Source organism: Paroedura picta, chromosome 10, assembly GCF_049243985.1.
Source record: "Paroedura picta isolate Pp20150507F chromosome 10, Ppicta_v3.0, whole genome shotgun sequence".
Taxonomy (NCBI): domain Eukaryota; kingdom Metazoa; phylum Chordata; class Lepidosauria; order Squamata; family Gekkonidae; genus Paroedura; species Paroedura picta.
In genome coordinates this window covers 21548723-21574381 of record NC_135378.1, presented here as the reverse complement: position 1 = coordinate 21574381, position 25659 = coordinate 21548723, and the positions used below count along the sequence as shown (strand labels likewise).

The window sequence follows — 25659 nt, the reverse complement described above, 5'->3', positions numbered from 1 at the left end:
TCTTGACTGGAACTAATTCTAAATGTATATAATTTTGATGCCGGTCTCTGTATTATTAGACACCAACCGAGCAGAAGCTGCATTGCCTCTTTTGTCAGTGTGGGTGAGGTGTAAGGAAGTTGGCAGCTTCCTTTGGGGATGAGAGCGGCAGCAGTGGGCATTGTAGAATCTGGAAGCTCTGCAAGGATTCCCTCCCTGCTGAGATGGGCTCTTTCGGGCTGACTGGTGGCACCTGTAAAGAAAAACGACCGACTGCGAAGGACAGGAAGATCAGCACCTACACTTGATGCCTATTAGGAGGGTTTCCAGGCCATTCAGTAGGGGACCAGAAAGTAGCTGTTTTATTGCAAAGGAACTTCAAGAACAGTCTAGAGAGGAAGATTGCAGAAATGCAAGTTAATTACAACACTCAATACTATGACATACCCAGGACTCAACAAGGACATAGGTTTTTAATCTCACTATTCATGCTAACCTTGTTCAACTTGTGTATCCATATTCCTCACTATTTATTTTATTTGTGACTAGTAAAAAAGCCCGATTCCCCCGGAATACAGTGGTGCGCTAGCGGGGCTTGGGAGGTTGGCGGCACGTCTCTCTAGAGCCATGGGCCGGACATAAGGGCGGGCGCAGGGCGATGTGTGAGGCCGCATGAGCAGTTGAGACCGCATGAGTGGTCGATGGGGGCCCACGGGCCACGGCCTACCTTGATCTTGAGACCGGGGCGCCCCGGGGTGGCTGCTTTCAGGCGAGCTGCAGGTGGGGTGTGTGGCGGCGCAGGGCGATGGAGCCATTTCAGGCGGCAGCGGGTGTTGGCGCAGGCCACCGTCGTGTGCGGGGGCTGGCAGCGAGGCATGAAGTTGATGGCGCCTCCCGATTCGTCAGTCCAGCTGTGCACACCTCGCAATTGGTCCCTTGCTGATGGACTGACAATTGGAGGGTCCGGGGGAAGGGGCAAATTGTCAGTCCGGGGGAAGGGGCCTATCGGCACCCTTCCTCATCCCAGACAGGGCCCGCCCTCGGGGTCCTTACTGCTTTATTTTATCCGCTCCGCTAGGAGCAGTTAAAGATAATGTGACTGTAGGGTAATGGCAACGTAATTGAATTTTGAGTTTGCCTTCTTGGACTTGGGATAGTTACGAGCAATTCCCTGCAGGAATGTTTCACAGTTTTATGGAGACAGATGGAGCAAGCAGCATATGGTGAGGTGAGAGCCTTTGATCACTGACAACAGGCAGTTTGGTTTCTCCTTGTATTTCTGTAAACTACACTGAATTCCAAGGGATTGATTGTATGTTTTGACAAAGGATTATCACTGGCTGTATTTGGTTGTGTGACACAGTCTACTGATGTAACAGAATTGATTTTTGCTTTATATTCCCTGTCATGTAAGGAGTTCATAGTCTGATGAAGAGTGCTTACACTCGAAATCTCACACCCTGAATAAATCATTGTTAATCTTTAAGGTGCTACTGGACTCTGATTTTATAGTCCTTCCCACAATGTCAGCCTTGCAGAATGCAGTAGATTCAATGTTGTCTCCACAGAGCCAGGAATCCAGCCTGCCATTGTGTTAATTCCATTTTGGCATTGCTACGTTGTTATTCAACAGGGGGGTGGACTTCTTCTTCTTCTTCTTCTTCTTCTTCTTCTTCTTCTTCTTCTTCTTCTTCTTCTTCTTCTTCTGACTGAATACTATGGGTCTTCCTGGCATGCCCTAGCATTCACTTTTGCTTCTAAATTAACTTTTCTTTTAGAAGTACATTGTAAGCCTGTGCCGGAGACCTTTTTAAAAATTATTATTATAAGAGGTGCATCAGAGAGGTAAAAAGATCCAGAAACTAAAAAGGCAGGATAGATATGTGTGTGTGTGTGTGTGTCTGTGTCTGTGTGTTTTGAGGCCTCCCAGTCCATATAGGCATACCTTCTCTTTAAGATAAAGCACAAGAAAGAAATAATAAAGAGTCAACAGACAGATGTCCACAGACCTTCGACACTGATCTATTGCAACAAGAAATGGATGCATTTTGCACATGCTCTTTCAGTGAAATGTGCTCATCCATGCTATGACGTGTCCTCGCTCGTAGTTATTGTTGTTCTTGTATTTCATGTTCCCGTGGGACTTGATCATTTCCCTAGATTGCATGGAGATTAGGCAACCATTTCAATCCTATTGAGGCATTGTTGACTAGATCCACCTTGGATCAGGTGTTAACTTGCAAGTCCATAGGAGGTCGGATTTCGTACACCGATATGTATTCCAGCAGCTTTTCTTTGGTGTGCATTTGCCCACATTTGCACATTCATATCCTTCTCTCCTCATTGGCTGTCCCTCTGCCCAGTAACTGAAAAATAAAGGCAGTATTGAACAGTTCATTGTGGATACATACATGGTAGCATTAGAAAGAACACGAGCTTCTAGAATTAAACATTTACAATACTTCATAATCTCTTTCGATTCTCATGGATTGGGTATATTGTTCTTCTACCTTCCTTCTCAAGAATTTGTTTTCCACAAGGACACCTCATTCTGTAGCAAGCAAAGAATACATGAACTCTGATTTGAACTTGGGCTACTAGCAAAGTAGTCAAGGTTCAATCTTGAGTGTACATCTTCATGTGTAAACCAACAGAAAGTCACTTGCTTTTTGTTTAAACATGAGGATGCATCCTAAGGATTGAGCCTTGACTACTTTGATTTTGAACTGTGAGTACTCTGGTTCTTAACTACTTTGAGTTTTAATTGTGAACACATCTGGAGTTATTCTTATATTTTGTTGAAAGCTTCAGATTTTATCATTCTTATGCCACTAACCAGATCTTATTGTAACATTGTATCATTATGTGTGTGTATATATCTTATATGACAACTGATCAAGACCCTCTTGGTTGAAACACATGTGGTCCCTGGTAATAACATGTGCAGCCACTGACTGTACATCCAATATTGACCATACTCTGATTCTTCACTTTTGTCTTCTTAATGCACACTTCATAATAAATAATTGTATTTTGATTTAAATATATTTTTTTGCTCAACCTTCAGGTTCTCAATGTTAACACCCCAACAAGGTAATGGGAAATACTGCAGGATGAATTCTCTTGATCTTGGAGGTATTTTGCACAGAGTTAAATAAAACAGTTTAAAAAACAACCAGTTTAGATCACTGTATTTATACTACAATCGTTGTTCTGCATTGAATATAGTCTGTTGACAAACTATGCTGCAATGCTTTCTGCATGGAACAATTCATAGCCCTGCCCCATGTAGTTTTGCCAGTGACATGCTTTGTTCTCTAATGCAGTCACTAATCTGCATAACCAAGGGGCTTCTCTGCATGACTAATAGTGCACCTTTGGCAGGCAGGAGAGATATGAATTGGTGAAACGTTTCTTTCAAAAACAATGCTTAAAAGATGCTTAAAGCACTGAAGAGGCACTTCACTATGCAGAGCAAAATCAGTTTTGCAGAGTAAATTCACTCCCCTGTGCAGAGATCAGAAAAATCACGATGTATCTTGTGAGTTTTCATCAGCTTTTCCATCATGCAGAAGAGGCCCTGGTCATCATCAATGTATCCTTACACTTAAGGAGATTCTCAAGCGCCTTTATTGCTTCCGTTCCCAGCATATTATGCATGCAAAGCTTACTATAAGGAATCTCAGCAGGCAAGCCTTCAATCTTGCCTTTGGATTCCTGTGCCTGTAATATGCACCATTCTTTTTTTTTTCTCCAGTGTGTTTATTCTGGCAGCTGCAACCCAAAAATACAGATTTTCTTACTTGGTATGTCAATATAACCTTTAATGTGTGTAGGTGTGTCTCCAAAGGCCTTTTTAATAAAAATGTATATAATTGCCTTACTGCAGCTGCGCAGTAACATCAAATAAGCACCTTTGATTCAAATCCTCATCTTGTATGAAAATGAACTTGTTTGAAAAGGAACACAAAGGAATGCAGACAAAGGTTTTAAAAATCCTAAAGATGACTAAACTATTTTTGAAACTGACTAGAACAGCTGCAAAGCCCCTTTTGTTCTTATTGCCAAAATCTAGTAGATTCTCTCTTCTGTTGTAGAGCATTGTGAAAAATGTAAGTGTCACCACCTTCCAACATCACCGTCTTTCATTGCTGATACCCCCTATTTCATTACCCCCTATGTTCATAGCTTGTGAAAAGCCTTCTTGAAGAGCTGCCAGAGAAAATACCATTATTTCCTTGTCACTTTTTTCTACTAGGGAATCAAGACTAACAAAAGTCCCATATCATTCATTGATAGACTCATGTCACATGTAAAATAAAATGCAAAATAATGAGGGAAAGAAGATGGGCTTTTGCGGCAATAAAAGGTGTTGGTAGCAAAGAATCCAATTTAGAAATAAACAAAACAGAGCTATACAGCTGTTATGGGTCAGATTCCAAAAAAAGTTTTCTCAGTTTAACAATTACCTTTTATTGAAGGCTAGACAGCATTTCCTATGTTCATTTTCATGTAAGTGACTGAACCACATGGATTTTAATGGAAGGCATGAATTTTCTGTTTTGACCCACCTTCATGGTTAATGGTTTCATTAAATGTATCTTTTAAAATGTTTGACTGCACACACAAGATCAGCTGAGGATTATCAGCCATTCTGCTCATTGGAGCTTGATTGGTAGGGTACAATATGCCAACTACAGAAGTAACCCAAATACACAAGCATTGTTAAGACTTGAAAACAAAGAAGCAACAATATAAATCAATCATTCTTCATAAAAAGAAGGAGGACATGTTTAAAGCTTGGGATCAGCTTAGGCAAGCAACTCTTCTTAAGGATGATTCTCAGTTTTGGAGGTTGGTTTATGGCTGTACAAAAATATTTCATTCCTATTCAACCATCACTCCAGTAATATGGGAGAAACATTTTAATCTCCTTTATGTATCTATAAACATTGACAATTCGGTTTTGGACAACATAACCAACTTGCCAATTTGGTCACCTGTCAATCCCTCTGAAGTAAAATATCTAATTAGGACTCTAAGTTCAGGGAAAGCTCAAGGCCCAGATTTAGTCTCATTAGATTTAATTAAGAACAATACTGATTGGTGGGTCCCAGTAATGACAAAGTTATTCATAACGTGGATAAAACTGATAGGATTCCAAAAGGCTGGGAAACAGCTATTGTTGCCCCTATATACAAAAAGGGCAACAAGGATGACCCATCCAATTATAGGCCCATACGCTTATTAAGCACAATAAGTAAATTATATGTGAAATATCTGCAGTGGAAATTAAGGGACTGGTTAGATCAAAATACTTACCTAGAAGGAGGGTTCAGAGAAGGAAGAACCACCATAGATTAATGCTTAGGGTGTTTCCGCACAAGGACCAATGTTGCCAATTGGTCCCACAAAGTGGAAACACTATGTTTAAAAGTGCAATCTCGGCATTACGCATACCTGCTTTTTTAGTGGAATCTAGTAGCATTTCATTTGTTTCCCACAGGTTTCAGGTCTCGCAAAAATCGCTAGACAGGAAGCGATTTTTCTCTGTGCTTTGTCCCGCCCCTGGCCGTCAATCAAATGAACAGCCAATGGGTGGTTGTTATCATGCTCCGGGAAAGCCCCTTTCCCTTTAAGAACAGGTTTAAAAACACACACACACGTTGCAACGAATATGCATTAATTTGTTGCAACGGAGAGACCCATCTAGCTGGCAGCTGGTGTGTGAGCTGGCGATTCATCATTACCATGCTCCCCCAAGTGAAAAGAACCCCCCCCCAAATGGGCATGATTTTTGGCCGAAAATAAAGGGAACTTGCAGACGGGGCTGCTTTAAAGCACTTCTGTTGAGGGACTGTAGCCGGAGAAGCCTCGCTGGATGAATGAAGGCTCACTGGTTCATTGCTTTCTGCTCACTCCGAGAGAAAAAAATGGCGATCACTTCGCTGGAAGTTCGGAGGAGAGAGCCGGGGGGGGGGGGGGGACTTAGTTGGAACCGCAACAATGGGAACGCAGAGGTCTTTTTCGCTAGTGTTGCAGATTGTTTGCAAGAGTGTAGTACTTATCGGAGGGTGAATCCCCTTTTCCTGATTTCCCTTTAAGCACTACAACAAATCGCTTTTTGCGGGACTGTTTCAGGAGTGTGGCAGATTGTGTGCGACGTCTTGCAGAACTACAAATTAGTAGCGTTTACAATTTGCAAGCCTTCTGCTACATTAAAGTTGTGCGGAAGGGCCCATAATTTTGGACCATCTAATAGCAAAATATTCCTCCAGTTCCACCACATCCTTGTATGCTACTTTTGTAGATTTTAAATTAGCATTCGATTCAGTGTGAAGAACAAAATTGCGGGAGAAACTAGAGAAAACAAACATAGACAAGCGACTTGTCTTTTTGATTTGGGCCTTGCACAAACAAACATCAATAAGGGTTATACGTAACCCTCAGGGACATTTAACAGATCCCATCAGAATGGTGTCAAACAGCTCCACAACTATTTAGCATTTATATTAATTACATTGTTACCCATTTATGGAGTTTGGACTTCCATCTGCCAAAATTATCTAATAGACACTTGTCTTTATTATTGTATGCAGATGATGTTGTCCTTTTATCAAGGACCCCTACTGGACTAAAACAAGCACTGAGGGCCCTTATGGATTAATGTAATGAAAACTGACTTGAATCATTCCATGACAAAAATAGTTGTCTTTTCATAGAAACTTAAGAAACACTTGTGGTGCCTAAATCCTACTTGTGTTGAACAAATTCAGTTATATAAATATCTAAGTGTCATAGTTCAAGCTTCAGGATCTATGAACTCTCATGTAATCCATTTTGCTCTGAATGCGCAAAAAAGTGCAGGTGCTATACTAAAATTCTATAGTAGCAAAGGTGGTAGGAATGTCCCAGCAGCTCTTAAAATGTACAAAACTAAGTCCCTGGTGCAAATGTTATACGGAGCTCTACTGACAATCACTGACAATACAATTCGCCTGGAGAGAGTGCAAACCAAATTTTTGAGAAACCTTCTGCAGCTCCCACAATTGTCTCTAATGCTGCACTGCGTGAGGAGTCAGGTTTGACAATGGTCGAGGCAAGTTTATAGTCAGCTGCAATATTGTATTTGTTAATCTTCTTTCCCAGGGGTCTATCCTATTTAATATTATTTGACTCATTTACTGCTCCATGGGCATAGGCCATTAACAGGAAGTTAGGATTTTATGGTCTATCCCAGGGGTAGTCAAACTGCCAGCAAATGCTGGCAGGGGCTTCTGGGAATTGTAGTTCATGGACATCTGGAGGGCCGCAGTTTGACTACCCCTGGTCTATCCCAAGAATTTCTGCTCTCTTTGGGTTTTGACCGTGCCAAAGAATTGGTAAAGCAAATAATACAGGATATGGAAAGACAGCATGATTTGAATAGAATCAATAATACACTGTATGATACCTCTTTTCTAAATAGATTATCTTTTATGCCCTATCTTTCTAATATTGACAACTCTGAATTTAGAAGGGCATTTGCATTATTGCGCTATAATGCTCTCCCTTCAGCATGGGTAGAGGGAAAATATAATAAGCTTCCACCCCAGGAATGCTTTTGCCAGGACAGTAACATTGAGAATACCAAATACATGATTTTTGTTTGCTATATTTACAACCAATTGTGTCAGGAATTACTGTATTCCATATTTACTAACTTAAGGGCTACTTCAAGAAAAGCCAAATTAAAGGCACTCCTTTTGGATAAAAATAAGAATTCATCCTATATTATTGTCAAATATGCAAGGTTAGCAATTAAATGTAGAAATGCATGGCTAAATATGTACAAGGGTTAGGACGGATCTATTGAACACTTTAAGTATTTTGGAACTTTGAATCAATCTTATATAGTGTTTTGCTGTTTTGTATTTTGTACTGGTCATTGACCGAAATAAATGTATCTGTCTGGTAGCATACCACCCATTGCTGGTCTTGATCCCCTCCTTCCACTTTTTCAGAGCTTGTGGAGACAGTCTTCGGAGAGCTGAACCGCATGAAGCCAAATTATTGCAAGGCAACGTTATATTTTGCGAAGCATTTAAAGCTTTCCCTGTGAATAATTTTTCATCAGTGATCAAAGTTTAGTAATACAACCATTTCACTGGACTAATCCTACTTGTTTAAAAAAATTAAATGATGAGAAAAGTAAGCAAAAATGGAGGTTGTACACTGGTGAAGGTGGATGGATGTTGGAAGATGCAGAGTGGAAGGAACAACCTCAATGTGGGTGCTGGTGCGGCCTCTGAGAGGCAAGAAAAATGGTTTATCTGTATGAAATCTGAGTATTACATGTGGGAAATCTGAGGGAATCAAGCCATAGAAAATCTTCATCAGCCTAATTTTCTTGATTGTCAACTGGAAAATTGTTTTAATTCCTCAGTAGTCATTGTATTTATCTTCTTGAAGTTTAGCTGTAAACTTGCTTTGGCATTTTCTGTTTGCACCATTCGCAGCAGTTGTTTCAAGTCTTCACTGTTTTCTGTTAGCAATGTGGTGTCATCTGCCTATCTAAAAGTATTGTCGTTCTTTTCAACACCCTCATCTAAATCTTATCCAACTGTCCTTATAGTTCTGCATAGAGATTGAATAGATAGGGATACATCCTTGTTTGACCACTTTGTTAATTGGAAGACATTGTTTCTTCATGTTCTATCACAACAGGAGTCTCTTCTCTAGACTACAGGTTCTGCATCAATGTCTGCAGTCATGTTGATTTTTCAGCATGCCTACCTATACTTTAAAGACCCTGTGATTTCTTGGATCTTGTCAAAGAGATCTCTTTTGTCAGTCTCATAAATTTCTTTACACTGGTTATAATAGTTTGTCTCTATGCGCAAATCTCTGGAACACTGCATAGAGACTGAACATATTCTGTCATCTCTGAGTTTTGCTTCTCATCTAGCTTTAGTGATTTTAAGTGTTTCAGCAGCCATTTCTTTTGGCCACATACGTAGTCTTTGCATATTCATCCTTGATAATATCTCTGATTTCAACCCATAGTTCTTCCAGTTTACATTCACTTGAACTTAGTAATACAATTCTGTTCTTTACATGTCATTTAAACTCTTCGGGAATGCTGTTTATGGTGTATTTTGGCAATATGAATGTTTTAGTGGGTTTTGTCAGCTTTATTCAAATTTTTGATACTGAAGAATCATATTTTATACCACAATTGGCTCCTAGTCTTGGTTTAGCAGAGACAATGGAGGCTCTCCATCTTCTGCTAATGATTATCAAATCTATTGGATTTCTATGTTGGACATCCAGTGGAGCTTATATATACAATTGTCTATTTGTTTGCAGACAGATATGTTTTTGAAGAACACATTACCATCTATACAAAAATTAATAAGTTACTCTCCCATCTAATTTTACATTCCTAGCTCAGTTCTTCCAACAATATGTGAATTTGCTTTGTTCCCTACTTTTGTTCTACCATTTACAAAAGGTAAATGCCTTGCATTTGCCATTTATATGCAAGTGATAAAAATAATATTGAAAATGTTTTATTTAGATGGGGATGATACCAGAAAACAGAAAGATATTCAAACATTGTCCAATTTGCACAAAATAATTGTTTAAAAAATCAAAATAGATGTTCTTAGATGAATCTGTGAGAATGAGAAAGATAATAGTATTCCATCTTATTTCCCCCATATTGCATGTGCATAATTCTATGACATGTTGAACATTCCAACTCCTCCAGGCAGAGCCCCGTCCATGCAAAGAGGCTTTGGAAAATTCCAGATATATATCACTCCCACCTTCTCTGGCAAAGCCTTACCTGCAATGGTGGGGACTATTTAAAGGGAGCATGCTGGTGTTTTACAGCTGATCATGAGTGTCACAGGTTGTCATGATCAGCTATTATTTATTTGTTTGTTTGTTTGTTTGTTTGTTTATTAACCGCCCTCCCCGGGGGCTCAGGGCAGTTTACATAATAGCATAAGAACAATACATGGAACAGTCTATAAAACATTTGAATAACCATGCAATAATAACTGATAATTGTAAACATATAACAGTATAGTAGTATAACAAATAAACAATACAACAGTGCAACAATACAAACAGGTCCAGAGTATATAGGTGGTGTTCTGAGGGGGGGCGGGGAGAACAGGGTCACTGTTGGTTATGTCTGGTCTCAACCAAATGCCTGGCGGAAGAGCTCCTCCTTGCAGGCCCTGCAGAACTGTTTAAGCTCCATCAGGGCCCTGATCTCCTCTGGGAGATCGTTCTACCAGGTGGGGGCCAGAACAGAGAATGCTCTGGCCCTGGGCGAGAGCAGGTGAACTTCTTTAGGGTCAGGGACCCTTAGCTGGTTGGTAGCAGTGGAGCACAGGGCTCTTTTTGGGGAGTAGGCAGGGAGGTGATCCCTCAGGTACACTGGGCCCAGACAGCGTATGGCCTTGAAGGTAATTACCAGAACCTTTAGTCTGACCCAGAATTCAACTGGCAACCATTGCAGTTGATGCAGAATGCACCGGATGTGAAGAGGACCCTGAAGAAGAAGGCGCTGCTCCCTTTAAATGCTCCCCTTCTCCCCACCTGTAGGGATGCCATGATCAGTTATATAGCTGGGCCTGGCTGTCGTTAAATGCTCTTTGTCTGTCTACAAGGCAGGCAAGGAGTGTTTAAACTGAGGAGACCACCCTGAGTTAATGCTGATCATGACAACCCTCAAAAGCCTCATGATCAGCTGTAATGCAGGGCCCATTAGCATTTAAATGCTCCCCGTCTGCCTTGGCCTGACAGAGAATTATACTTCAAAGAATCCCCACTTGACTTATTGAACAGGTGACAAAGAAATACTATAAGAGTCAATAGAAAGATTTAAATCAGAGACCTTGAACATAGTTAGAATGTGTACTAAAAAGGTGTAAGTCACTGACGAAAGAGAGAAAATTGAAAATGGGATATTGTATATCCGGAATTCGTTCTGGTTTCTCCAAATATTGAATAAAAGAGATATAAAAAGGATTGATATAATTGACTTTAAACATTATTATTTCTGGAACAACACCTAAAGTTGATCTGTTTTTCTTCTGTTGTGCCTTGACAGGCTGGCAGGGAGTGTTTAAATGGATGTGGCCCCTGAATTACAGCTGATTGTTTCACCCATGCAGCTGTCCTAGTCAGCTGTTACACAGCTTATGCTCTCTTTCAATACTCCCCCCTATCTTTATAGGCTGAGGGGGGAATCTTGAAAGGGAATGCAGGCAACCTAGAGCCCATTGTATTTTTTTGTGAAATGGACCATGAAATGTATTTTGAGGTAACACAACCAGTACAGAAGCTAGCCTTTTGAATGAAGCCATAGCACACAATTTTTATTATGACATTAAGATTCTGTTACATTTTGACCTAAAAATAACATGAAGGGAAACAAAAAGCCAGGCTGGAAAAGAGGTGAGAACCATGAAGGTTAACAGTAAAACCATAAAAGAATATCTTATCTCTTGGGCACACATGAAGCATCTCAGTGTGTAGACAAGGGGTAGTCAAACTGCGGCCCTCCAGATGTCCATGGACTACAATTCCCACGAGCCTCGCTGGCGGGGGGCTCCTGGGAATTGTAGTCCATGGACATCTGGAGGGCCGCAGTTTGACTACCCCTGATGTAGACCATTAATGACAAGTTCAGACCTAATGCGTTTTGATCATACTCATCTTTCTCAGAGGTCGATGCACACAGATGTACTTAACTTTTTTAAGGTGCTTATCAGGTAATTTTTTTCAGGTATTTTGAGGTATTTATCAAACAGAGCAGTTAGATAAATACCTCATTAATCTGTTACAACTGGTTCTGGTCCTGCAATATATTGTTTGGGTTAAAATATGCCAGGCAGAATTCTCAGCCAGCAAATATTTCTTATTATTCCCCTGATTGTTGAGAAATCTCTGTGAAAAGGTCCAAAGCTACGACAGCATTTGAAAGGTGACCACTGTACTGGTTGCCTTACGTGAAAACAGGTCACTCAAGAGTATGAATAGATTGGCAGAGCTGAAGTGTGTAGAGCTTCTTCGTTTAAAGAAAAGATGACTAAAGAGATAAATAACAGAGGTTTATTAAATAATCGGAAAATCTTGCTGCGTATTTCTCTGCATTGGACCTTCTTGCAAAAAAAACACAAAGCTGGAATTCCCACTATTCAGGGGAGGAAAATAAATATTTTCCAGCTGATAATTCTGCCTGGTGTATATCAACAAATAAAATATACTGCACAACCAGAAGCAGCCATAACAGATTTAAAAAGTATTTACCCCTTATGTTGAAAATTGGGGGGGAAAGTACAACCCTGTATATCTTCATATTGATCTCCGAGGACAATAATTATGATCCAAATGCATTAGGTCTGAACTTGCTGATAGTGGTATACACTCTGAGATGCTTTATGTGTGTCCAGAAGATAAGATCTTCTTTTATGGTTTTTAAATATCTTGAGCTCTAATAAGAAATTGTTTATATTTTTTCTATATAGAATTCAATTTCGAGGGTCTGTGTCAGAATCCCAGAAAGAGATTTCCCCATTTTACACTCTCTTCTTCCCAGGGTCATCTCCTTCTTGAAATTTTGTACACACATTATGTGTATTTACATATTTTTCTCCCCCATTCCCATTATTTGCAATACCTTGTGTTATCACACTGTTGTAGATTACTAGAGATCTTAAAAATATTGTCTTGTTTGCCAACACCATCTGATGTAGCCTCCTAGACCATTTATGCACTGGGAACTTCACTGCCCCAGCTTCCATGCAGGAGCACAAATCAGGGTTGGATGAGACACGCCGAGTCAAATGCTCCCCCGTGTGGGTGCAGGAAGAGGTGGGGCAACCTGCCATGACTAAAATTCCAGCCTGCAGCCCGGCATGAAACCTCCAGTGTGTGAACGGTCCTAGAAAGCCCAGATTTTTAGGAAATTAAGCCTGAACAGGATTTTAGTTGTGTTGCATACACATGTGAAAATTTGACAATAAAGTCCTTCTGGAAAGCACATCTTAAGGCAGTTCCTAAAATACAAGACATAAATAACTTTTGGTAAGAGACTCACGTAGGGCCCGACACTTTCTCTCCATTAACCCATGTCCAAACCCGGTCTATCTTCCGAAGTCCAAGCCAACTAAAGACATTCGTTTTGAGTAATGACTCCAAAAATTCCTGCACAATCACAAATGCCATATTTAAAACGTGAACCTAGATTCTCTGCTCAAAGTGTTTCCCTTGCAGTGAATTGGCCTCAATGAGCCAACAAACACTTATAAAATGTAGTTTCCTAAACTACCTTGTATGTAGCACCGAACGCTACCTTGTATGGCAGGGGTGGGCAAACTGCGGTCCTCCATGGACAACAATGCCAGCGAATGCTGGCAGGGGCTCATGGGAATTGTAGTACATGGACATCTGGAAGGCCACAGTCTGCACACCCGGTTGTAGGGTATGGGTGTGCTTTTCATTCTCCATCCTTCCTCCCATTTTTTTGTATGGATTTTATGAACCGGTCACAATTAGCTCAGGCTCAAATTTGCTCTAATTTTGAATGGTAAATAATTGGAATGTGTTTTTCTAGTCTAGAGGAAACCTCTTGATTCCTTTTTACCCATTTTCTCTCTGAAATCCAACAGTGCATTTATTTTCCTCTTATTTTCAGGAATTTGCAGTCTGTATCAAATCCACTCAATTTTCATCAAAATAGAAGTTGAAAGAGAGGAGGAAGATAGGTTCTTTAAAAATTCAGAATTTCACTCTGGGGATGTTAAATGTCAAGCGTTGTCTTCCCAGGTGTTCATACCCCCCTGCTGGAGCATCCCATGGTGTCAAATATCCCACACAAGCCCTGCAAAGTCTGAAAAAGAGTACTTAGAAGTTTAATAAAAAAGGCAATCAAACAAAAAGAAAAAAGAGCTTCTTTTGAGAGAGAAAAGTTATTATTGAAATCAGTTTTTTTTCATGCTAGTTCCATATTTTTAAAAAATCAGGTTTCAGATGAGATACCCTTTTATGTGTGATGGCTGAACAAAATAATTTCTGTCTGAGAGTTCTGGATGGGATGGCCCTGGGATGTATTCTTACCCCCATCCTATAGCAAACTAAAAGAAGTATTGGCCTTACCCGTGGTAAGTGACTTAACATTTTCCTTTAGGTGTATTGAAAATTAACCACAAATTTGATTTCCCTCTCCCCAGCTGGAATAAATGTTTTCATGCCATTCTTCTCTTCCTTTTTAATCCTATGTGGAGCCTGGGACCTAGGGCATAGGTGTTGGCCCATTTATCTGGATAATGGCCATAGTACATTGTACTGCAAGATGGAGCTCTTCCTCCAGGTCTTGGTTGAGATCAGGGCAGTGAGGAAGATCACTGGAAGATCACTCCCCCTCCCAGGCCCCCTCTTCTCCCCAAGAGTGGGTATTAGTCTTGGGCATGGGGCTTGTGTTATTTTATCTGTTCACTGTGTATTTTATATATTGTATCGGTATACAATATATAACCCTTTTAATGGGGTTTTTAAAAGGCAGGAAGTCATTTTGAAGGGGGGGGATAATCTTGTATACATAGGAATATAAATTCCATCACAATACACCTGCATGCACAGTTAGGTTAAGCAAAAGGAATTTGAAGAACTTGCTAGTAAAACAGGAAGGTAAGAACAAAATGTACTTTATATCTATCAGAAAACCAGGAAGACAGACATTTGGACTGTTAGCTGAAAAAAATATGTAAGGAGACGAATGGGGGAGGACAAGGAACAGCAGAGAAGGTGAATTAGTTTCCTTATAGTAGCTCAGCAAAAGGCACGTGGTTTCCAAGACAACTATGGGCTGGTCTAACTTAAGAAATATAAACTCCCTATGATCATTGTCTCCATTCAAAGTTGCCTAGTTGGTTCTTATATGTCGCTTTTCTCTACTTGAAGGAGTCTCAAAGTGGCTTACATTTGCCTTCCCTTTCCTCTCCTTACAACAGACACCCTGTGAGGGAGGACAGCTGAGAGAGCCCTGATATTATTATAGCAGTTCAAGACTTTTTGTCTGGTCTTTCATAGATTCTCATTTGTCATGGTAAAGAAACATAAAAATATAAAACCAATACTTGTTTCTACCACTCTCATACCCTATGCTACCCAAATCTGTTCTGGTTCTGGCTGTGGATTGCAACAACTTCTGCACTTGCTCAGATGTACAAATTGGCCTGGATGCCTAGCAAAAGTCACTAATACATACAAAAGAGGATTGCCCTTCCCCCCACTGTATAGACAATATTATACTATACCAGTATATAGCAGATACTGGCTGTTACTGTGTGTATATTAGAGATGTGTGACACAGATTCGGAAATGTCCAAATTGGCCGAATTGCTATCGATTCTGCCGTTTCGGATGCCAAAACGGTCCGAATCATGCTTCCCGGCATTAAAAAAAGCACCAATTTGCTTCAAATCGGCGATTTGGCTGCCAAATTGAATTAGTTCGACCAAAGCAGAGGTAGCCATTGTCTTCTCCAGTCTCCTGCTGCTTCTGCTGCTTTTTCCCCTTGTTTTTCCCACCGAAAAGGGCGGAGGGGGAGGGAGTGTAAGTTACACCCCTCAAACTTCTAGGGGAGCTCAGGGAGGGTCTTCCCTGAGTCCCCTGCAAGTTTCAAAAAGATTGGCCCAAGAGGTCCAATCCTAGAGGCTCCCAAAGAGGGTACCCCTAGCCGCTCCATTGGATATAATGAGGATTCAGATTCTCTAATCTGAACATGGTTCCCCATTAAAGTCTATGGGGAATGGAGGCACACTATTTGGGAGCCTCTAGGATAGGACTCCCTGATGCAATCCTTCTGAAACCTGTAGGGCAGGGATAGTCAACCTGTGGTCCTCCAGATGTTCATGGACTACAATTCCCATGAGCGCCTGCCAGCAAATGCTGGCAGGGGCTCATGGGAATTTCAGTCCATGGACATCTGGAGGACCACAGGTTGACTACCCCTGCTGAACCAACCAGGCACATTGGAGGGGCTTCCTGAGTGGCCTCCAGTCACTCAAAATGAAGTAAAATCACTTATTAATCAGTTAAAGGGAGGCAAGGCCCCGGGGCTGGATGGGATCCCCCCTGAACTTCTAAAGAATAATGAGGAATGGTGGAGCCCAATATTAGCAACTCTTTTTACATCTATTAATTCCTCAGGTCATATTCCCAGTAGTAGGCTGACAGCAGTGGTTGTACCTTTATATAAGACTGGCAAACGAAGTGACCAAGCAAACTATCGCCCTATCAGCTTATTGAGTATTCCCAGCAAATTATATGCCAAACACCTACTAAAGAAACTCTCGAGTTGGAGCGAGCAGGAAGGGCTGATAGGGCCCGAACAAGCTGGCTTCAGAGAAGGTGCCTCCACTATCGATCACTGCTTGACTATCCAACACCTAGCAGAAAAATACACCTCTGCAAAATCTGCTCTCTACGCTGTATTTGTTGATTTTAAAGCGGCCTTTGATTCCATCTCTAGATCTCGCCTCTGGAAGAAATTGGAGAACACCTCTATTGACCGACGGCTTCTTGCCCTTATTAAATTATTCTACCAGGGTACAACAATAAGGGTCAGATGCAGTAACCAAGGCCACCTTACCAATCCCATTAATGTTACTAAAGGAGTTAGACAAGGCTGCATCTTAGTTCCTACTTTGTTTAATATTTACATTAATGGTATAATTAACTCATTCCAGGACAAGGAATTTCATCCCCCTAGTTTAGCCCATCGTCCAATTCCTATTCTCCTTTATGCTGATGACGTAGTTTTACTTTCCAGAACTGCAGTAGGACTCAAAAGAATGCTAAGGAGGCTTAGCAGTTACTGTAAAGAAGAACATCTACAAGTAAACTACAAAAAAACAAAGGTCATGATTTTCGGCAAGAGGACCAAACCAAAAATTTGGAAACTAGACAACTGTAAAATTGAAGAAGTTCACAGATTCAAGTACCTGGGAATTGTATTACAATCTTCATGTGCTAGGACTGCGCACTGTCAATATGCTGCTGAGCAAGCCCAAAGATCGGCTAACAACATTCTCAAATTCTATCGAACCAAGGGGAAATACTTTGTACCAGCTGCCCTAGAGCTCTACAAAGCCAAGACACTTTCTCAGCTGCTTTATGGCTCCTTCTCAGGAACCCCAACATCTAGTGTTATGTTACTGGAAAGGGTGCAGTCAATATTTCTAAGGAAGATCATCCAGCTCCCTAAGTGCGTATCAAATGCTAGAGTGAGATTGGAAACAGGTATGCAAAGTGTGGAAGATAAGATCTATGTGTCATCGATCCTATATTGGCTGAAGCTAACCTATGACCCAAAGCGATTGTCTGCCTTGATCTTAAGAGACAACTTTCAGCCAATTTGGCTAAAAACTGTGAAATGCAAATTATCACAGCTTGGCTTTATGGAACAACAGCTAGCCTTCATACAGCAAGATCAAGCTAAATCCATAATTAAACAAAGGGTCAAGGACATCAGCCGGCAAAGGGATCTAGCCAAAACACCAGAATTTCTGTGTCCAGATAGGATCCGATACACGCTTGTTCCAGCTCCATACCTGTCAGACCTAGAACTTATCACCCATAGAAGGGCCTTCGCCCAAGCAAGATGCTCAACTCTACCCACTGCCGTGCTGAAGGGGCGCTACCAAAAGAAACCCCTTGCTCAGAGACTCTGTCCTTGTGCCAGCGGATGGATAGAGTCAGATGAACATGTGCTTCTGTTCTGCCCCATTTATGACACTATCAGACGCACCTTTATCCAGCCAATTTTGAACACTTACCTGAGATCTTCCACAAAGGAGAAAATCAAGGTACTGCTCCAAGACGCAGATAAGCAAATAACTCTCTGCACAGCTAAATTTTGCACCGCCGCCATGAAATTGCGTACTCGGTATATGGATCAAAGAATTCTCTCTGATCCAACCTTATAAGTACAAAGCCATTTTTTTTTGTTTTAAACTGGTAACTTAAAGTATGTTTTAAATACTGACTATGATGTCAGACTTTTAACATTTTTATAGTATTGGCAGTTTTCCTGCTTTTTGGATTGTCTTGGTCTTAACTGCATGTATTTGGGTTTTGGTCTGAATGACCGTGAATAAATATTGATTGATTGATTGACTACCCCTGCTGTAGGGGACTCAGGGAAGACCTTCCCTGAGCTCCCCTGCAAGTTTCAAGAAGAATGAACTGTGGGTCCAATCCTATGGGCTCCCAAAGAGGGTTCCAAACTTCAGCATTGAAGACATTGCTAGGGGGAAAAAAAACAATTTCAGGGTTAATTACCCAGGAAATTAGATATTAACCCTGAAATTGTTTTTTCCCAGCATTGAAGTCTATGGGGAATGGTAGTACCCTCTTTGGAGCCCTAAGGATAGGTCCCCCTGGTGATATCTTCCTGAAACTTGCAGGGGAGCTCAGGGAAGATTACACCAGGGGATCCTGTCCTTAGGGCTCCCAAAGAGGCTGCTACCATTCCCCATAGACTTAAATGGGGAATCAAGTTTAAAGACTAGAGAATCTGAATCTCCATTATGTCCTAAGGAGCGGCTAGGGCTACCCTCTTTTGGAGCCCTTAGGTTTGGACCCCTTGGGCCAATCTTCTTGAAACTCGCCGGGGACTCAGGGAAGTCCCTCCCTGAGATACCCTTGAAGTTTTAGGGGTGCAACTTATACTCCCTCCCCCTGGCCCATGGGAAAGTTGGGGGAAGGATTTTCAATACAAGTCATTGGTGCCATTGACTTGCATTGGCTCCGAAGCTATTCGGATCGATCCAAATCAATTTGGTCGAACCCGAATCGATCAAAATCAGCTGAATACGAACCTGAATCAGTCCAAATTGGGTTCATCCGAACCCGAATCGGGCTGAATCAGGTCCCCCTTGCACAACCATAGTATATTTTCCTTGTCATTTCTGCATAGCTTGAGTCCAATGGCACCTTTAAGATGAACAAAGCTTGCATCAAGTTATACATTTTCATGTGTAAGCACTATATCTTGAATAAACATTTGTTGGTCTTAAAGATGCCACTGAACTCAAAATTAGTTCTGCTGCTTCAGAACCCTGAATCTATGCTTGTGTGAATCAGGCAAGTACGAAATTTTCTCTGTCCACTTTGTACTCTCATGTCCCTCATGTCCACATGTGCTCTAGCAAGGAGCACTAACTCAACTAGGAAATTTCTCAGGACTAAGAGTTCATGATGCAAGAAAGAACCATTCCTTTTCAGCAATCCAATGAGCTACTTCATTCTGAGAGGCTACCCCTTCTGTATTTAACTCTTGAACTCTGGGGTTCTGCACTTGCAAAAGCAGAACAAGGCTCATTTGAATGTTCAGGTATAGAACATGTAGATGATGCCCCAGAGCTATATAGCTAAGGAAACTATTTCACATAGTTCTGTGAAATAAAATAATTATTCCTGCCTTTTACATCATCCATTTTTCTTCTCACCTCTTCCAGATCATTTCTGACGTCAGTCAGGAAGCTACCTTGATTTTCACAGTCCTTCAGGGCTGCCTCAAAACTGCCTTCCCTCTCGCTGAGGAAATATAAGTTCCCTCCAAATGGCTTCCAGCCCTTACTTTGCTTCCCAGTGACATCATCTTTCCGCCGAGTAAGGATCATATGGAGTAAGGAAAGGAAATGGAAGAAGTTAGTTCAGTACAAGCCAGCCAGCATAGATTATTTTAAATACGTGGTCACAAATTATATATCGATGTTTCTCTAGACATAGTACCAAATAGGAATTCTGTTGATTTACAACTCACAACACTGCCCATCAGTCTCCCTGTCTGTCCTGACCAAGGCAAACTGGGCATTAAGGACCTCCATGAAATATCTGATGAATTATTTTATGACCCACAAGGCTGGTATTCTTGGAAGAACTGTTGAATTCATTGACCATCTCCTGGTGAGTTTGGGGCTTACTGATGCTTGGAACATTGGCATGGGTGGAGGGTCACTTACAATAGTTCACCTAAGGAGGCAGATTGAATGAGAAGGTTTTCTTAAGTCTCTAGAGTAGCGATCCCCAACCTGTGGGCTGCGGACCACATGTGGTCCTTTGACTAATTGGAGGTGGGCCCTGAAGGACACCTTCTCGCCCCCCAGCCCTTTACTTTATCCCCCCCCCAGCTCTTTACAACACACTTCATTGTTGTGGCATGTCTGTATCTTATTTTGAAGGGATGTTTAAATATTACCATAGTGATCAGAGAGCGTTAGGGCAGTGGTTGAGAGTAGAGGAGTAAACTACCCCCCCCACCAGGCCTCAGTAAAATGCGTTAAGTGGTCCCCGGTGAGTGGTCCCCGGCGTTGAGTGGTCCCCGGTGATCAAAAGGTTGGGGACCACTGCTCTAGAGGGTTTTCTGGTCAGGAGTCCTGATATGGATCTGGTTGATCTGTGGAATTCACAGATGACTCAGATGGTGTAAGCTATTGCTCCTGAGTGCCCGTTCCTATTCTGTAGAGCTTGACATGTTCCTTGGTAGACAGTGCAGCTGTGGCTGGCAATATGGAAGCATGGTTGGTGAAACAGTTGGGTGGAAGGTTATAATGCAAGTGAAGGAAAAGTAAAAAAGAATGCAACCAAGCACAGCTGAGAACATATTATTATGCCTGCTGTCTGTCAGTGATAGCAGTTAAGGCAACATATGCACCACCACCACTGTGCACATGTAATTCCATCTAACAGAGCTTTTCCATCATATCAAGGGACTATTATGCCAAATCCCTGAGTATGTTCGTAAGGTTTTACTCCAAACCAGGGAAGGGGGACTCTGCCCAAATACTTCTTCCTGACTCCTTCAGGTTGGTGAGAGCTGGCAGAAACCCACAGAAGCCAAGCATCTGTAAAAGTAGGATAGGCATTATTCTCAGGTCATCAGCATACAAAAGTGGCAAAGCAAACAAGTGCTGTATGACAGAGCTTAAATGGAAATAGAAACTCTATGCCTGCTCCAAATGCCTGCTCCCAATCCCCCTTAGAGATGGGGACTTGGCAGAAAAGCACTAGTCTTGCTAAGAAATCTCACCCCAAGCACCTAGGTCAAAAAGACTATCCAACATAATGTCCTGATAGTTGGAAATTCAGGCCTCAAGCACCAAAGTTATGGGGCAGCTATAGTCAAGAGTGATTTTATTTATTTGTTTGTTTATTTTGTTATACTTATGAATCACCAACCCCTGCCAGCTGGTTCAAGGCAATTTCCAGAAATAGAATAAGAACTCCTTAACCCACCCAGCCATCCCATCTTATCCATCTCCCTTTCTGCTTTTGATGTGGTGGCAAAAGGCAACCAAGATGACCAGATGACCACAGATGAGAGCCAGCCAGACTCAACCACACAGGTGTGGATGTTTTGGGCAGTTTTGTTGTATTGCCAATTCCAGTGTAGCAGTTAGAGGAGTAAACCTCCCTCAAAGATGTAAAGCAGGGGTTGCCATAGCCCCACAACCCCTGTGGCACTGTAGAACTGAACAAAAAATGTCCTTTCTCTCCTCACTTGGCCCTCCCAGGAAAGGTCACAAGGGACTAAAGATTCCTTGAGAGCTTTCTAACTAGGACTAGGTACAGGGGAAAGCACGTCTATTCACAGTACCATCCCGAAAGAAACACATGCCAATACATTCAATTAATTTGAAATAGCAAGGTGTCAAGGACAAAATTAGAACTGCCTTTAATGTGCCTAATTTCAAACTGGAACTATTGAAGTTTTTATGTCCACCCAAAGATATTGGCAGTTTTCTCTTTCATTTGGTGAAAAAAGACCAAGGGAGAGTGATCTTTTCCCCCTATGAACCCTATTCCCAACATACAGGGTTTCAGCTTCTTTAAGACACACATAAATTCTGGCCCTTCCTTTTCTATTACATAGTAGGCCTTTTCCAGGGGCAGAAACATACTAGATAGACCAGTACTGGATAGACCAGTAAACATACTGGATAGACCAGGAAGTTGTAGCCCACCTTCCTCAGTCTCCTGCATCAGAGCTGCTCCCAAGCCTGATTCTGTAGCGTTGGTGTGAATGTAAAACATTTCAAATAGCTAGGGGGCCTAAGAATATGTGCCTGGACCAAACACTGCTTTAACTGATCAAAGGCCCTCTTGCACTCAGCTGAGTAGACCACTTTCTTTCAGCAAAATTCATTTAAGGGAGTGACTATTTCTCCAAAATTATTGCTGAAACACCAGTATTAGCATACAGTATCAATAGTAGTAGCAACCTTGGCCTCATGGGTCTTTATGGCACCTGCCCCAACCACATGACTTAGAAACTCCACATCCTTATAGGCTATGTGATGCTGGGAAAACTTGGCTGTTAAGCCTGCCTCTCTCAAGTTCATTAACACTGTTTCTAGATGTACCAAATAGTCTGCCCGTGATGAGCTAAATATGACCACATCATCTAGCAAAACTAAGTCTCTGAAGGACTCTGTCCATCAACCTTTGAAAGGCCTTTTTTTAGCTCCACTTAAACTAAAAGGAAGACATAAAAACTGATAATTCCCCAATGGGCAAAAAAAGAGCTGTAGGCTCAGATGCCTCTTCTGTTAGGGGAATCTGCTTGCATTGGCTGTGATGTAGATGATCCAGTTGGTATTGTTCAGTCTCAGGATACAATGGGAATGCAATTTGTTCCTAGTTGAATGGAAGAGTTTCAGCTGGTGATGCCCAATGCAGGATATGAGCTACTTAGAAACAGGCAGTTTTCTATGCCTTGGTATGATTTGTACCTCTCATGACTGGTTATCTCTCTGACCTCGGGGTCAAAGTAGATGGCTGTGTCTGAAGTTAACTTTTGTTTTACAGGGCTAACAATGGGTGAATGGGATCTGGAGGTTTTTGTGCCCGAATCTTGGCTTGGGGATAGTGAGTGGGGAAGGAGGTAGATAAAGAAGTATTCCACTGTGCTTTAGTCTCAGCAAGGCTTTGAAGATGCCTGTTCTGTTATACTTTCAATAAAAAGATCTTTATTCAATAATGTCTGCTTAATGGGAGAAATTAACTGGGGTGTCACAGTAAGGTCATAGACACATTCCAAAATGATACTTGAAAAGGTTGTTGGATGGATGACAACCAATGAAATGGTGTCAGACAACACTGGATGCTTTTGGTCAACAGAGAAGCTGTTCAAGGATTGCAAAGACTGCCTGTTGTGAAAGGGATAAGACAGTTCCTGAAGCATTTGTTCAGTGGGAATGCTGCTCAATGCAGACCCACAGCTGCATGATCAGGACTCTGGCATATGTATCCACAGAGATCCATGCTATTGTATGATCACATCCATTTTAGATTACTGTAATGGATACTACACCAATAAAACTTAATATCACAACCAAGCTATTGTTATGAGACAATGACTGTCTTTAGTTCCAGGAATTGTTTATGGCCATTACATCACCCTCTGATACACTGGGTAGTCATCTGTTTGCAGCCACAATTCAAAGTGCTTTTCTTACCTTTAAAGTCCTAAACAGTTTGGATTCAAGATACCTTTAGGACCATGTCTTCCCATGCTCCCCCTTATCAGGGAAGGCCTACATCTAAGCCCTGTTTTCTCTGCACCCTTGCCTTCAGTGGGATGGTTAAATATAAATAGTCATATGCAATCGAACATTAATAAAATATTTTAAAACATTCCTGTAAAAAATGTAAATGAATGGGGAGACCCTTGAAAACCTTCACAAAAGAAAAGAAATTGAAATTGTGTACCTCTTGCTTTTCTGCACTGTGGCTAGACAATGAGGGAATTGATCTTGGCTTGTTCAAACATTCTCAGACCCATATGTCAGCCTCTTAAGTTGCTCACAGTAGCAGTGGTAAAGAAATGTTACTGAGTTTCAATATCAGATTTAAATGAGATTGGTATTGCTTAAAATACATCAGATATGATTGTTTCATGTTTTCTGGTTATGTTATATTATGGGGAGGGATTTTATTCTGGGGTTATAACTTTGATACCCGCCATAAGATGGTAATAGGAATGGCAGGATATAAATAAAATAATAAATAAATAAATAGATGAATACATGAATACAAGAATGAAAGGACATAATTAGATCCCTTGTTTACCTATTGCCACACAGCTTTTAAGCAGTCACTTAAGCCTTAGTTTAATTCACTCCTGGGGTACAAATCTTCACTGGAACCCAATGCAAGATGGTCACAAAGAGCAGCAGGAAATAAATCAAATAAATAGATAAATATTTTTGGGGAGGCAAGAAATGAAAGTATTTTCAGCAAGTGTGATTTCAAGGTGGGTTTCTTGACTGCTTCAGAAGCTCACAGACACTTACTGATTGATTTTTTCAGTTCAGCATTTCTTGTGATCAGCTGGTTCAAATATTCCAGGAGTCGTTTCGCTTCTCCAAATTGTTCTGTTGCTAAATGATTGGCAAAAATACAAGTCAGAGAGATATCAAACAGTCTTGAGTTCCCAGACCACTGTGCAGGTCAACTAACTGTCAAGTCCCAATTGACTTGTGGTGACCCGGATACATCCGCCATTAGGGAGCTAAGGTTCATTTTCACCTGTTGTGGGAAAGAAATCCAGTTCTACACCAGGGCAGAGAATTTTTTCAATATGCCATTTTAATAGCTGAGACAACTAAAAGAGTGACACTGTGACTCATGTCCAAAATCCAGCGCTCCTGAGCTGCCCTAGAAACAGATTTTTATACATTTGGAATAACAGAACTGGGACCAGATGTTCTTCCTGCCTCAGATGTGCAGAGGAGTCCTTTCCCTGAGGGGGCATCTACCCATAGGGGGCTCTAGCCATAGGGGGGTGATGCAGTTGCAGGTGCCTCTTTGCCATGCCTGCAAGAGTGTCTTGGCCTCGCTACCTGAAAATGTTGAGCGCAATTTTGTTGGCTATGTTTGCTGGAGCAGAAGTTATCCATAGATATGCCCCCCTTATGCCCCCCCCAGGGCATTACGCTTGGTAGGGACTAATTTATTGGTGGTTCCTGGCCCCCGGGAGGCACGTCTGTCCTCAACCAGGGTCAGGGCCGTTTTAGTCCTGGACCCTGCCTGGTGGAATGAGCTCCCAGAGGAGCTGAGGGCCCTGCGGGATTTGCCATCCTTCCGCAGGGCCTGCAAAATGGAGCTCTTCTGCCAGGCTTATAGTTGAGGCCTCTACTGACGCCTCCCCTTTTTAGATTGCCCCCCCCAAATCTGCAGTAACCTCTGGTTTCCCAAATAGTTCTGCAGCCATCAGGTGGCATGGGTTGGGTGGGTTGGGGATTGTTTTTAGGGGTTTTATGTATTAGGGGTTTTATGGGGGTTTTACATGTTGTTACCCACCGCTAGCCTTAGGGGAGTGGCGGGTTAGAAATCCAATGATGATGATGATAATAATGATAGTAATGATAATAATGATGATAACAACAACAACAACAACAACAACAACAACAACAATAATAATAATAATAATAATAATAATAATAATACAGGCCTGATATTACAATACCTGAAATTCCTCACAAACCTGGAGAACTAAAGAAAGAACTCTTAGGTCTTAAAAACAGAAACAACAAAGCTCAGCCCTCACAGCAGTGACCACACCCCTCCACAATTGAAATTGAAATGATTGAAATTTTGAAAGAGCTCAGT

General features: G+C 41.5%; 2 protein-coding genes across 3 annotated transcripts in view; one reads left to right on the top strand and one right to left on the bottom strand.

The window, feature by feature from the left end:
- Window positions 1–1979: 1979 nt before the first annotated feature.
- The window catches only part of LOC143819725 (uncharacterized), a 29237-nt gene continuing 5557 nt past the window's right edge, over window positions 1980–25659 (bottom strand). Inside the window, exons 5-8 of one of the 2 annotated variants that reach the window (XM_077301631.1) lie at window positions 24342–24428; window positions 19494–19645; window positions 13079–13185; window positions 1980–2345 (exon numbers count right to left, since the gene is read on the bottom strand). In XM_077301631.1, coding sequence (XP_077157746.1) covers window positions 2189–2345; window positions 13079–13185; window positions 19494–19645; window positions 24342–24428 — 503 coding nt within the window. In that variant the 3' untranslated portion in view covers window positions 1980–2188. The remainder of the gene's footprint in view (window positions 2346–13078; window positions 13186–19493; window positions 19646–24341; window positions 24429–25659) is intronic. The other variant, XM_077301632.1, reaches the window with a different exon arrangement.
- On the top strand, window positions 24861–25605 carry LOC143819781 (ubiquinol-cytochrome-c reductase complex assembly factor 6-like). The gene is made up of 2 exons (XM_077301747.1): window positions 24861–24953; window positions 25495–25605. The coding sequence occupies exons 1-2, from the start codon at window positions 24861–24863 to the stop codon at window positions 25603–25605; spliced, it is 204 nt and encodes a 67-aa protein (XP_077157862.1).

Coding starts and splice junctions, on each gene's coding strand:
- LOC143819781 (XM_077301747.1), top strand. CDS start 24,861: ATGCCTGCAAGAGTGTCTTGGCCTCGCTACCTGAAAATGTTGAGCGCA. Junction 24,954..25,494: donor CAGAAGTTATCCATAGATAT/GCCCCCCTTATG, acceptor TAATAATAATAA/TACAGGCCTGATATTACAAT.